General features: G+C 42.4%; 1 protein-coding gene across 5 annotated transcripts in view; it reads right to left on the reverse strand.

Annotated features, from left to right (window-relative positions):
* OBSCN (obscurin, cytoskeletal calmodulin and titin-interacting RhoGEF) overlaps positions 1–14,880 on the reverse strand; it is a 173,886-nt gene that overhangs the window by 88,358 nt on the left and 70,648 nt on the right. For 3 of the 5 annotated variants that reach the window (XM_086867180.1, XM_086867170.1, XM_086867184.1), the window contains 12 exons: positions 14,126–14,392; positions 12,607–12,870; positions 11,488–11,754; positions 10,356–10,619; positions 7,032–7,295; positions 6,471–6,734; positions 5,922–6,185; positions 5,244–5,507; positions 3,861–4,124; positions 2,226–2,492; positions 1,609–1,872; positions 700–966 (listed from right to left, as the gene is read on the reverse strand). The exons of 1 other annotated variant lie outside the window; for it this stretch is intronic. In XM_086867180.1, coding sequence (XP_086723306.1) covers positions 700–966; positions 1,609–1,872; positions 2,226–2,492; positions 3,861–4,124; positions 5,244–5,507; positions 5,922–6,185; positions 6,471–6,734; positions 7,032–7,295; positions 10,356–10,619; positions 11,488–11,754; positions 12,607–12,870; positions 14,126–14,392 — 3,180 coding nt within the window. The remainder of the gene's footprint in view (positions 1–699; positions 967–1,608; positions 1,873–2,225; positions 2,493–3,860; positions 4,125–5,243; positions 5,508–5,921; positions 6,186–6,470; positions 6,735–7,031; positions 7,296–10,355; positions 10,620–11,487; positions 11,755–12,606; positions 12,871–14,125; positions 14,393–14,880) is intronic. One more of the 5 variants, XM_086867191.1, reaches the window with a different exon arrangement.

Consider the following 14,880-nt stretch of genomic DNA (forward strand, 5'->3'; position numbering starts at 1 on the left):
ACATTAAAAAAAGAGAATTTCTGTCCCCAATAAGGCTTCTATCAATGTATAAAAACCCAAATTAGTATTGATCTCTTGGTAAGAGTTCACAGTGAAGTGATAAATGGGATGGGAAATTCAGATTTCAGCTAGGGCCTTGCTCTGGATGGTACAAGGAGTGAAGGAAAACAGGTGTGGATTCAAGTTGTCTGCAGTCAGCTTTAGAACCTGAAGTTCAAAGCTTCCAGTAACAATACAGCACATTCATATATCACAGGAATCCCCTAACTGGTGCATCTCTTGCCATCCCAGGCAGGCATTACATCAAATTCGGCATCCCTTATCCCATTTCCATATCCAGCCACACTCCCTGCACTCAGGGCAGGAGGGATCACTCTATTTCTACACATCAATACAGCATTCAAGGACAGCTTGGTTGAGGCTGTGAACAACCTGGTCTAGTGGAAGCTGTCCCTGCCCATGGAATGAAATAAGCTTTAGAGTCCTTTCCAGCCCAAACTATTTCGAAATTCTATGATTTAATTTCTTTCACACTTCAGATACTGCAAGGAGAATCTTTCCACCTTGCTGTGTGCCACGCCCACGAAGAACATTTATTCTGGCATGGGCCAGCAGCAAAACAAATCAATTGCTGAAGAGAACACCAGGAAAAGCTCCTTTCACTCCACTCCTACTGAGCCAAGGGCCACCTCTGCCTACCATGCACGGCCACCACAGCCGTTGTCCGCTGGTGTCCGGAGTCACAGGTGTAAATTCCTGAATCGTCCAGTTCCAGGTCATAAATGACCAGTTCAGCAGCACAGCCCTGCTGCCTCATCTCGTATTTCAGACCAGGGTACAGGGTCACATCCCCTTTCCTCCACTCCACCGGGGCCTTGGGTTTGGTGAGCTCACACCTCAGTGTCACTGTGCCACTTTCTTCTGCCTCGGTGTCCTGAAGCTCTTGCTTGAAAAGGGCTGGGAGGGCTATAAAACAGAAATGTGATTTGGACCTACTGCAGCTGGGGGCTTGGGAAAGAGGAAGCAGAGGGGAAAATGATGGCACCAAAAGAGAGGGGTTTTTTTCCCAGATGTCTCTAAACCTCAATGCTCTAAATTCAAACAACAAAGCTATTTCCCCAGAGAAGTAATATCTGCAGAACAGGAAGAAATGGATTTCAAGAAGTTACATTTGCCATGAAATATATAGGACCTAATCTATGATCTAAAAATGGAATAATAGTTTTCCTACTGTAAAAGCAGCCAGTATGCTGCCCTGATCACTGAAGAAGTGTTTTGAAGATCAGCAGGGAATTTTCAGAGTTCAGATTCCCTCCTAACACAGAGACTTGCAAGAGTTCATACTCCCTCTTAAGGCAGGGAATTTTAAAGGTTCAGAGTCCCTCTTAAGGCAGGCCACTTGCAGGAGAGATTTTGATTATTCTGACAGCAAAATACAGGAAAAATGCACTTAGTTCTGATTGCAATTCCCATTTTCTGCCTGGCCACTCCATGAGCTGCATACACCAGGCTATTCTGCACACCTTATTATTTACAATATTTTCCTTAAGCAACATTAAACCACAGTTATTATTCTTATTTTACAGTCTTTTCCCTTTAGTTTTTTACCATTGACTGTCAGGGTGGCAGTTGTCTGCTGATCTCCACACACACAGGTGTAAACTCCAGCATCCTGCTCCTCCAGCTCATGGATAACCAGCTTTGCAACAGCACCATCCTGCCTCATTTCATATTTTCTGCTGTCTTTGAGCACCTCCTGCCCTTTCTTCCACTCCACCTCAGCAGGTTTTGTCAGCTCACACTGCAGAGCAGCTGTGCCATTTTCCACAGCTTCCAGGTCCTTCAGCTCTCTCTTGAATTCTGGAGGCAGCACTGAAGAGCAAAAGAGTTACCACAGAGGGGGTGAATTTTCCTTAAAAAGCAGCTTGGTGAGGTCCTGGGGGAGAGGTTTCATGGGCCAATACCAAGCCCTGATCCAGGTCAGTGGAACACAATGGAAAATCTTCCCCAGCTTCCCTGAACACTGGATCAGGGCAAGGAAAGTGATGTGAACCAGCAGAGCTGAGGGGGACAAACACCAGTAGGGAATGTTTTTTCCAACCCTACAAAAGGAGGAAGCTCAGAGAGTCCAAAGGAACCAAAGCAAACAGAAAGGGACAGGAACAGACCGCGGCAGCAGAGATTTGGGCAGGTTTGGAGGATGTTCACCCCAAGGATTACGTTACCATGAACTGTTAAGGCAGCCGTGCTGGTCTGGTCTCCACACACACAGGAATAATCCCCACTGTCACTCAGGTCCAAGCCATGGACCAGCAGCTCCACAACATGTCCCTCCTGCCTCATGCTGTACTTGGTGCCCGAGGTGAGGACGTGCTGGCCCTTCTTCCACTGCACACAGGCAGGGGCCTTGCTCAGCTGGCAGCGCAAAGTGGCCGTTCCACCTTCTACCCCTTCCTGGCTGGCCATTTCTTCTTGGAAAAACGGAGGCAGAGCTGAAGGATGCAGGTAAAATGTGTTACAAACTGAGGGTGTCTCCAGGGAGGGGTGAGGAAGTGACGGGGGAAAGTTGTGGAGGTTGTGAGAGAGGAAAGTTGCCAAGCTTGTGAGCATCAGCCACCAAGAGAGGAAAGAGAAATGAAAATATCCTAGTGGGAATAGAGATCCTGATACTTTTGGATTTACCCTGGCTTCCTACAGCAAAAGTGCACAGTCCTCAACAGATTTACACAACTTTTCTACCCATTTCCTCCTCAGAACAATGCAGAATACCAGCTCTGAGCTTCTTAATTCACATGTGTTGGTGTCTTCCACAAACTTCACAGCTTTGCACTCTCTTTTCCTACTCAGAGAGCTGCCCTGCTGTGCTCTGACTGATGACACCGCTCCTTACTCATCCTCACTCCTTCTTCTTTGAGACATCCTTGAAGAGGGGCTCAGGGACTCACAGGTTCTTCTTGACCCCAAAGTAAATCTCCAGCTGACGAATTCCAGCCTGGCTTCTTGTCTCAGAACACATTTTTCCCATTTAACATAATTCTTGCACCCACTGCAACTTGCATCCTTGAAATAAATGTGATGACCTTCACATACGTCCCTCGAATAGCTAGGTGGGATAATGGGATATTTCATCTGTTTAACAAGGTTGGATATCTCAGATCTCAAAATTAATGTACAGTATTAGAGACTTAGTTAAAATATCCAGGCTAGAAAACAGGCTTAGCCCTGATTTGGCACATTTCCCATTCCAGCAGTATTAAGCTGAAACACCAGACTTGTTCATCCAGCAAATGGTTCTTCCAACAAAGGGAGACCAGAAGGAGGTCACAGAAAGAATTTATTCTTTCCTTAGAAAAATCAGTCTCCCAGTGGAAATCTATCCTTGGGCATCAGGACAGAGATTAGGGGCACAAAGCATAAAATGGACATAGTGCAGAGGAAATTATAACTAACAGAGACTTATTCTGGATACTCCTTATTCCCTGTATTAAAATGGTTGGTATTGAGAATTTCAGAAAGAAATGGCAAAGAATAAACAGATTTGTGGTTTAGAGAATAAATGCAGGAGAGGAAAGACCAAAGAACAGTGGGGTTACATGGTAGGAAAGGAATGGCAGAAGGGAAAGAAGAAAGGAGAGCAGGCTTGTGTTTAAGGAAAGGAAAAGGCAAAAGGATGGCAGAGAGAAATGCAGACAGGTATTTTCCAAATTGCACAGCCTGCAGGTGAGGAGGGGCAGGGAGCATTTTCAGCTTAATGGAAGTTCAGTGAATAAGGATGAGCAGACAGATGTGGAAAATGGAACAGCTTAGAGCAGAGGACAGAGGTTTCCAGTCAGGAAGCAGGAGGTCAGGGATGGCTTTACCCTGTACTGTCAAGACAGCCGTAGTCTGGTGCTCTCCACACACACAGCTGTAGTCTCCTGCATCCTCCTCAGCTATTTCATGGATCACCAGCTCTGCCTTCAGCCCTTCCTGCCTCATTTTGTATTTCCCACTTGGTTTGAGGAGCCTCTGGTCCTTCCACCACTCCACTGGAGCAGCTTTGGAGAGCTGACAGAGCAGGGAGACTTCTCCACCTTCTTCTGCCTCCTTGTCCTTCAGCTCTTCCTTAAAGACTGCTGGCAGAGCTGGAGGATGCAACACGGACAAAGAAATTCCAGAAAACCAGAATTAAAACCCTCATTTCTACTTTGAGATTATTTCCCCTCTTGCCTTTTTTTTTCAGTCTGTTACAGATATTCTTAGCCATAACCAAGTTCAGAAACTCTGAAAGTGTCTTTTTTCAAGTGTAACGTGATTTCAGCCACCCTGAGGGATCAATTCCCTTGGTTTTTGTTGTTATTTATAGTGAAAGAGCAAAACAGAAAGACCCAGACCTCAGATCAACAGCACTCACAAATAACACTGCTGGATACAGAACCATTTTACCCACAAAATGTCATTTTTTGGAGGCTGCTGTTGTTAGTTTCTGGGGTTTTTTTATTAAACAAATATATTTGTTTAAAATATAAATATAAAAATATATATTTATATAAATATATTTATATGTAAACATATAAATATATAAATCCATAAATATATAAATACATATATAAATATTTGTTACAGCCCCATCTACATGAAAGCAGACAGATTTCAAAATAAAACTATTCCTAGTTTTAAACTGAAGTTTGAAGGGCCATTACATCTAATAGGAATTTCAGATTCTTATTACTCCTCATTCTGGAAATCATAACTCAAAGACAAAACAACCTATGGGAATCAAGCTCTGGAATGATAACACTTATCTCACTCTGCATGTCTGACTTCTTTAAAGAATCTGGAATCTTAAAAAAAAAATACAAAACCAAATATGGCCAGAGAATTTCCTCCTCTTTCTGCTCCCCCAACCCTCACTTCTCCTTTTCCAGGAAGAAAGAAGAAGGAAGAAGGACCTGACAGCCCAGAGCTGGGTGTTTTGGAGGGACTGTGGTGGACTGAAGTGACCTATGGAGTTGGAGCTGGAAAATGCAAATATCCAAGAAGAGAAGACTTGCACAGAAGGAAACTTCTCATTTTCTCCTTTTAAAGTACAGATTAATAACGACCCAAAAATTCACCAAGAGCGACCCTTTCTCAGGAAGAAATGAGTCAGAGTGAAGGAAGACGAAGGGGTAAAAAACTACTGACCCAGGGAAGAAACAACTACATTTCAGAATTATATCTGTCCCAAGAGATACTTATCAATTTTAATAAGTCCTTTTTACCATGAACTGATAAGGTTGCTGTTGTCTTCTGGTCACCACACACACAGGTGTAACCTCCAGCATCTTTTACTTCTAGGTCACGAATGACCAGCTCTGCAGTGAGGCCAGACTGTCTCATTTGATATTTGTCACTTGCTTTGAGCACTTTGGGCCCTAATTTCCACTGGACGGGAGCTCCTTTGGTTAATTCACATCTCAGAGTGACTGATGCTCCCTCTTGGGCTTCTTCATCCTTCAGCTCTCCCTTGAAAAGCACTGGCAGGACTGGGAATGGAAAGCCAAAAAAAGTGTATTTAAATTCTCAGCTGAAGTGCAAATCTGGCCAAATCAGGGGTTTGAGGTTAAGGTTGTCACTACAAAGATCTGGAAAACCAAATCCAGCAGTAAGAAAAGAAGTGCTGAGATGAAAGGCCAAAGTGCAAGATTTAAGGTGGAATTTAAAGGATTTATCACAGGGAAGAACATCTCAGCCGCTCTAACATTTCCTGGGCGCAATTCCCTCAAACCTACAACACAGCAGTGTGCCTGCAAGGAGAGACAGTCCTGTCCTCAGCTCCCTTTTCAGCAACACCAGACAAAAAAACCCCACCTGAACAAGAACTGGACATGAGTTAACAAGAGATGGACACTTCATGTGGGTTTCAGAGAAACAGAAAATGGACAATCATCTACATTTACCCTTCACTGTCAGAGAGGCAGTGCTGTGCTGGTCCCCACACACACAGCTGTAATCTCCTGCATCGTGCAGCTCTAGGTCATGGATTTCCAGCTCTGCCAGGGCACCCTCCTGCCTCATGATGTATTTTTCACCTGCCCTGAGTATTTTGTTCCCTTTTCTCCACGTCACAGCTGCAGCCTTGCTCAGCTCACAGCGCAGGGTGGCTGTTTGGCTTTCCACGGCTTGCAGGTCCTTCAGGTCTTCTTTGAAAAGGGCTGGCAGGGCTGAAGGTCACAAGATGCACAGAGGACATTAAAAATGGCACGTGGCACACGGGTGACAGGAGGGGTGGGGTGGTACAGAAGCAGAGGACACTTGAGGGTGGTAACGGGGTTTTTTCCTCACAATTCTGGGACATTGAACAAACAAAAAGACAGAAAAAGCAGTCTGGATACAACCAGATCTTACAGAGAGTTTACAGAAACAATTCAGCTGCAGGAGAACACACAACCGATATGGAGCTGGCACAGAAATCCACAATAATACAGATAAATGCACATTATTTTTACCATGCACTATCAAGGCCGCTGTTGTCTCCTGCTCTGCACACACACACGTGTACTCTCCAGCATCTTTCAGTTCCACATCCTGGATGAGCAGCTTCCTGACCGTGCCCTCCTGCCTCATTTTGTACTTGTCACTGGCTTTGAGCAAAGTGCTGCCCTTCCTCCACTCCACGGGGGCAGCTTTGGTCAGCTCACACCTCAGAGTGGCCACCTGGCCCTCGGTCACCTCCTGGTCCTTCAGGCTCTCCTGGATTCCTGCGGGCAGCACTGGGGATGCAACGGGAACAGGGTTAAAGGCAGCAGCAAACACAGCCTGCATGGTGGGGAAGGAAAGGTGGGGAGGTGTCTTCAGGCTTGACCTCACATCTGCTTCAGGGATTAGGTCCTGAAACCACCTTGCACGTGGAACTGGGGGAAGGTTTTACCCTTAAATCACAAAATTCATCCTCGTGCAAAAAGGTCAGACTGAGAGGGAGCGTGCACAGGTAGCAGTGACCGTGGTGATGATAACAATCCAAACCACAATCTCAGTAATGATGGCATCCAGATGGAGTTGGTCATTACCATGTACTGCCAAGGAGGCTGTGGTCTGCTCCTCCCCACACACACAGGTGTAATCCCCAGCGTCGCTCTCCGTCAGGCTGTGGATCACCAGCTCTGCAGTCACATCCTTCTGCCTCATTTTGTATTTCTCGCTAGGTTTGAGGGCTGTGTGTCCCTTTTTCCACTCCACTGGGGCAGGTTTGGTCAGCTCACAGCGCAGAGTGACTGCTTCACCCTCCTTGGCCTCCTCATCTCTTAACTCTTCTTTGAAGAGAGCAGGAAGGGCTGAGAAACAGAGCAGCAAAGGTTTTCATGGCAAGCAGCTCCTGACCACCAAAATAATCGATGCTCACCAGTATCTAATGCCTGGTTATGTGAGGATCATCTCACAGAAGGAAGGTGCTGATTTGTATCACAGACAAAAAGGCTCTTGTCATTTCTATCAGCAAATATTAAATAAATTTGCTGATTGGTTTAGAGATGCATGGAAAATAAACAGCAGAAATATAGAAACTTCATGTATGGTTAATACTGCAACTTTCTCAGTATAACCCAGCCTAGAAAGTTAATACAACAGGTTACACCCAGGATCAGGAAAAAAGCTAAAGGAAAAAGTTAAAACTTTTTAATTCACATTTTAAGGATGCCTTCAGTCCTAGCCCAGAGTTAAAATAAAATTGAAGAGCAGAATCAGAGAGAGATCCTGAAAGTGCTTGGGTAGGAATAAAAAGGAAAGGGAAGGATGATGCAGCCACTGCAGAAATCTGCCATAAATCCCTCACCCCAGGAAGTTCAAGTGCTTCCTGACAACTCATCCCTTTTGGAACAGCAAACAGAATTATTCAGACCATAAGACTGGATGGAAATGTAGCAATATGTGGAAGCAATCGGATGGGATGACATCCACTAAGTCTTTGGAATGGGATGGGGACCACATTTGGATATAAAATAGCTAAGAAAAAGCTTGAGAGGATGGTCTCCAATTCCTGACCTGAACAGCAAGAAAGAAATAATTGAAAATAAGGATGTGGAGGATAATTGTGCAGACATTAATGTAAATGGATTAGAAAGAAGGAAAGCAACAAGAGACATGTTGATCTGCCTCTCTTTCAGGAATGTAAGTTGGTGATGAGTGGACATGGGAAAAGCTGAAGTGTTTAATTCATTCTTCTTCTTTACTATTAAATGTTAGTTTTAATTAAGGAAGTAATAGAAATTCTGGCTTGGAAAAGGGAAAAAGAAGGGATTAGAGAATATTTAAATGAATATATTCTATAGTAATTTGGTGTGATGAAATTTGTCCTGGAATTCTTAAGGTGCAGGCACAACCAATTTCAGACATTGACAGTGACACTGGAGGAATCAAAGAGAGTGGCTGATGTTCCTCAAGTATGGAAAAAAAACCAGAAACTAAGAGGTGAAAAATACATCTCAGATTGAAATATACACACTTAGTTCTTGCTGAGATTCTAAAATCCCAGAAAGTAAAGAAAGAAAAATCACTTATATAAAGTCAGTGGAGCTGATAGAGCTCCAAATGCAAATATCTGCTTTAAAATGAGCTGGAGCTCCCCCTGATCACCATGGTCTGAGTTTGACAGATCTCCACTGATACAAATGGGAATTTAGGAATATTCCTCAGTCTTGAAGCTGAATCCCATTCATAATGCTTGTCAGAAAAAGAAAGAGAGCAGAGAGAGGATCCAAGGAATTGTGGCCTCCTCAACTTAATTATTTAAAAAATTCAGATATGCCAAGAGCTTTCCTCCTCATGAAGGAGTGGACCAAGGTAATTTTTTCTTGGTATAGATTAAGCTGCATTTTATATTTTTTATATTTTTTATATTTTTTATATTTTTATATATTTTTTATATTTTTATTTATTTTTATATATTTTATATTTTTGCTATAAAGACACATTTTATGTTCTACATTATTATTTTAGTAAAGTTTTAACTTTAACTTAGGTATAGGTAGAATTACAGAAGGAAAGTGCTACTATCTGAAAAACACAATTACAGGATATTGAACTGGGGGTTGTGCTCACAATGAAAGAATGAGTTGAGCAGAGTTTCTCACTATGAGTTCAGGATTATTCAGAATTTTCTGTAGTGACTTGGACAATGGAATGAAAAGTTTTACTAATTTTGAAGATGATCTCAATGTGGGAAAAGAGAAAGGATGAAAACAAATCTTTAAACTGGATCAAGATATAGATTTGTTTGAATTAGTGGTGATAAAAAAGTCTGCAATTCAGCAAGGCCAGATGGAAAATATGTAGGAACATTCAACAACACAAATACAAGATCTGAAATGAGGGATTTGGGGATATTACAGTTTGTGAAGCAAATTCAAGTCCAAAAGTTCAAGCCTGATGCAAATAAACCCTCATAACTGAGATGTGTAGCTTGGAGCATCCCATTACTTCTTGGTTTAAATTTTATATAAATATTTATCTGTTTCTATAAGAATCAATTCCTTAAGCCAGTTCAAGAAAGACTTCTGCTGAAATAAAGAACTTTCTGGCAGTAATGATGGTGACTAGGGGAGCAAGGATGGACTGACCTGTACAAGTCCAATTCTATTTTTCATGATCAAATTGAAGGTTCAAGATTGAAGCAATCCTTCTTTTATTGGAAAATACAAGGATGGGCAGAAAAGCAAAGGAATCAACTTCCTGAATTCAGACCTACAGGATTTCCAGGTGAGAAAGAGGCTGAAACTACTTCTGACTGTCCCGTGTTAATAGTGAAAATAAAGTTTCCCTCTTTTCCAGGGGAAGTTTGCAGATGAATTTTGCTGAGAATTCTGAAATATTCTTCCACTCTAATGCTGAGTACCTGATTCTGAGTACTCTAATTCTGTAGTACCTGAATAAAAATCAACATTATTCTTGGTCAGAGTTACAAAGAAAATTACACTGAACCAAGTTTTCTTTTTATTATTTAAAACTGCTTGTCAAATCCTTAGGCAACTTGAAATAAAATTGCTCTTTTAAAGAGCTGTGGATGTTCCTGCTGCTCCATCTGTCTAGGTTCAAGTCAAAAGTGAGTAAAACAATAAAAAAATAGAAAATTTGTGACATCCTTCAGCCTTTGGTGTGGTACAAAGAAATACAACCCTTCACCAACAAGGGGAATAAACAAGGAAAACGTTAATAAAATCAATGGAACTGCACCGGCGGTTAGAATTAGACAAAAACCACAATAAAAAGAAGAAAGTCTGTTATGAACAGAATTAATGATGGCAAGATTAGAGAAAGAACTCGCTGTGTGTCAGTACTGAGGCTTCCAGAGGAGGAGAGACAAACACCACCCAAAAACGTCCCTTTCCTGTTCTCTTTACCGTGCACTGTCAGTGCCGCCGTCGTCTTCTCCTCGCCACACACACAGGTGTATTCCCCAGCATCCCTGACCTCCAGAGCATGGATCAGCAGCTGGGCTGAGGTGCCCTCCTGCCTCATTGTGTATTTTTCACTCGGTTTGAGCACTTTGTGTTTCTTTCTCCACTCCACGGAGGCAGCCCTGGACAGCTCACACTGGAGAGTGGCTGTTGCACCTTCTGTGGCTTCTTCATCCCTCATCTCCTTCTGGAAGCGCACAGGCAGGGCTGGGGGGTTCAAAAGGAGCAGAATGTGGGACCATGGCAGCAACTCAAGTCACCACTTCACGTGGGCTGACATCCACAAGTGATAAGCAAAGCCTTTCCTAATCAAATCCATCGGGATTGGTGACCACCCTGAGAACCATGAGAGAGTGGCTTTGGAAAGCTGGAAGACACCTTGTTCATAAGTCAGAGAGGTTTTTTTTATGGTGAAGTCCATGGTGTGAAGTGAAGAATCACATCAATCTCAACTTCAGACCTACATGAGACCTACCTTGGATATTGCTTGCTAGAATGGAAAATAAAGCCTAGCCAGAGCATCGAAATCCCATGAAAAATTCTAAATTCTTACTGGAAAAGTTCATAAATGAACCTACATCTGAGCCATCAGCTTCAATTTTTCATCAAGGACCTTTAAAAGGTCCTTTCCAACCCAAACAAATCTATAATTTCACCTCTAAGAGGTCTAGCAGAGCTTGACAATCAAATTATACTGAAATACTCATAACTGTCTCAAAAATATCTCATCAACATATCTTCTCAATTTTAGGATTGTGACATCTTTACAATCAACATCACAATAATGTGATTTTCTATTTCTCAGCACCTACTGCAGAACATAAGCATCAAAAAAAAAAATGAGTTAACACCAAGATGAATATCTGCAATTTTTGTCATGAATGTCCAACCTGCACCTGACACTGTCCAAAATTCCCATTTCCAACCAGATATTGCTGAACTCATCAGAAACAGGGCTGCACCTTCAAAGCTGAAGTTCTCCTACGTTCTTAAAACAAAAATTTTAAAAAAAGCTCTTTGAAAACCATCTCTAATTTATTATGCTTTTTTTTTTTAATTGTTTTTTTTTTTTTACCATTCACTTTGAGCGCAGCCGTGGTTTCCTGCTCTCCACAAGAGCACGTGTAATCTCCAGCATCTTCCAGGACCAAATCCCGGATCAGCAGCTCAGCCACCGTGCCCTGGCATCTCATGGTGAACTTGTCACTTATTCCCAGGGTTTTGTCTCCTTTCCTCCACGCCACGGCAGCTCCAGCTTTGCTCAGCTCACAGCAGAAAGTGGCCGTGCCATTTTCTGTGCCTTCCACGTTCTTCAGCTCTTTCTTAAAGTGGGGAGGGAGGGCTGAAGATCACAGGTGAAAGAGAGCACTTAAAATTGAGCAAACACCGTGTCTTTACTGCTCCACTGAATTAAAACACTTTAAAATGCTTTAGAATGTACAGAACCTGAGAGCAAATGATGATTTCAGGGGCATCCCTGACTTGTGCTTTGCAAGACGCCACATTCAGTATCTCACAATGATTTGGAAATCAGTGTTGATTTATAACAACTCTGAGAACTATAAAAGAATGAGTTTTGACAAATGGAAAACACTTTATTTATAAATCAGAGAGGGTTTTTTATGATATGAGACATGGCATGATATGGAGAACCACCCCAGTCTCAACCGCTCAACTCTCAGTGATTTGGAGATATATAAAACTATAATATCAGTACTGGGAGGTATGTTTTAAAGGCATTTTGAGATAGAACAACAGAAAGATGATCCCAAGATTTCAAGGAACTATGCACAGCTCTTTCTCTAAACCAGATTAAGAATTAAAATGAACACCACGTAGTTGAAAATTAGAATTTCATCACTTTTCAAATTCATCCAAGAAAACCAAGAGAAATCTCAGTGATATACCCTAAAGAAATAAATGGGTGAAAATATTCCAAAGTGCTATTTCTGACTTCATCAAGCTTTTCATTTTCCACTTCCAAATTCCAACAAGGAAGAGCAGGGACTGAAAAGGCTCTGTGATGCTGTTTACCAGTCCCAAAGGAAGGGCTTTCAGTGGAAGATATTCCCAGTGGTTGGAACAGCTGCCATAACATTTAAAAATAACAGAAGGGACTAAGAGCAGACTGTGATCCCCCAGGAGGAATCACAGATGACAACACAGAAAATTCCTATTAACCCAGATGTTTTACCATGCACTGTCAGGGAAGCTGTGGTGGTCTTGTCTCCACACACACAGGTGTAATCTCCTGCATCTCCTTCCTCCAGGCTGTGGATTGTCAGCTCAGCAATGGTGTCCTTCAGCCTCATTTTGTATTTTTCACTAGGTCTGAGCACCTCCTGCCCCCTCCTCCACTCCACCGGGGCGGGTTTGCTCAGCTCACACTGCAGAACTGCCGTCCTGTTTTCTGTGCCTTCCACATTGACAAGATCCCTTTTGAACAGTGCAGGCAGAGCTATGGGGTGTAACATAAACAGAGAGGACATCAAAACCATTAACCAGACCTTGGGGAACTCAGGACTGGGTCCTGTGGCCAGTCCTTCACCGTTACAAGACAACAAATCAGTCTGGAATTCTGCCTCTAATAGAAAACTACCACAGGATCCCAGGAATTATTTCCACCAAGACCTGCTTCTAACATTAACTTGCTCATATTCACCACTTCACAGCTGATTCCAATACTCCTCAATACCTATTTCACTCTGGAATAATCTATCTTGAACATTAATGACCTAAATTTTGATTAAAAGTCATCAGCCAGGGTGACAGCACTGCTGGAGATCCCTGCCTTTCCTAACATCATCATTTGTATTTGTGGTTCAGAAAAAAAAAAATAAAATAGTAATACAGCTTCAGGTACACCTTTACCCCTAAATTTCCAAGTACACAATGACACTAATATCAGGATTACAAGTTATTTTAGCAGCATTCAACAAGTTGTCTTATGATGTGCCATTAAAACAAAATGGAAGTGACTTGCATAGGGATGAAAATGATAGATCAAAAGAGGAGAGAAACAGGAATTCCTCCAGCTGGGAGAAAGAAGGTGAAGAAAAAGCATGCAGAAAATCTGGGAGAATAATTTTGCCTCCTCAATTTCCCCCAGTCCTTGGGAGGTTTTTATCCATAAGAGATATCTTAAATAAAAGCTGTTATTCCCTCTATGGGAGCTGTACATGAACTGCTCCTTCTGAGGGGCAACCAGGGCTCATCACCATTCACCATGGCAAAGCCAGGAGCAAAATTTCCCCTGTTATTCCCTAAGTAAGGACCAGCAGAATAATGCTGAGGGATGGGGATTTATTTAAGTACCATCTCCTCAGCAGAATATACCAGAATGCTGCACAAGAGGAGGGTGGTCACTCATTCCTGAATGGAAAAACCTCTCACTGACTGAGATCAGCAGATTTAAAGAACTTTCCTTCAGGTTAAGAATGAAAATCCACTGATGCCAGGGAGGCACAAAGAGAAACCCCCTGAGAATGATCTTCTGCTGGAGGTCTGCTCACTCCTGATCTTTGAGATGAGAAATTCTCACAGCTTTTCTTTACTCTGATATAAGGCCATCAGTTTCAAACTGGGAGAAGAAACAGCACCAGCAAGCCAAGAAAATGCTGCAGAATCAAAACACCAAAGCAAGTGGGAAGGAGAGAGAGAGAAAAGGGATGTCCTTGAGGTACTTTTATCCCAAGGGAGAGTGGCTTTTTTACCATGGACTGTCAAGACAGCCGAGGTCTTCTGATCTCCACACACACAGGTGTATTCTCCCGTATCTTCCACCTCCAGATCTCGGATCAGCAGCTCTGCAGCTGTATCTTCCTGTCTCATCCTGTACTTTTCACTTGGTTTGAGTGCCTTTTCCCCTTTTTTCCACTCCACTGGGACGCCGACCTTGCTCAGCTCGCAGCGCAGAGTGGCTGTTGAACCGTCCGTGGCTTCCCTGTTCTTCAACCCTTCCTTGAAAAATGCAGGCAAAGCTGAAGGACAGCAATATCAGCAGTGAGATGTAGTGCTCCAAAGAGTTAAAATTAGGTTTAAGTTTCCTTCTCCCTCTTATCTTGAACTGATTTATCAACACAAGAACAGAGATTCTCATGGGTCTCCATGAATCAGCGTTGGGAAAGAAATGTCATCACCAGGAGAGGATTTAATGCTTGCAGTAAAGCATAGAGGTATTTTACATGTACTTAGAGTCACAAATCAATGCAAATAGAGCTTGAAACACCATTTTTTTTCCCTGTGAAATTTCAATTACAAAGAACAAAACACCAATTTGAAATTTCTGGAAAGAAAATGGTTTTCTTTTGTGACATTATAAACCACAACAGGAGGTTGTTTCCTGTGTTTCCACATACTTAAGCAAACAAAGAGACATTTTATATTAAAAAAAAATTTAAAAATGAAACACTGGAGTTTCATTTTAAATGTCAGCTTGAAATGAAATTGTTCATTTCAATACATGGTG

The sequence above is a fragment of the Cyanistes caeruleus genome, chromosome 1, assembly GCF_971803275.1.
Source record: "Cyanistes caeruleus chromosome 1, bCyaCae1.hap1.1, whole genome shotgun sequence".
NCBI classification, from domain to species: domain Eukaryota; kingdom Metazoa; phylum Chordata; class Aves; order Passeriformes; family Paridae; genus Cyanistes; species Cyanistes caeruleus.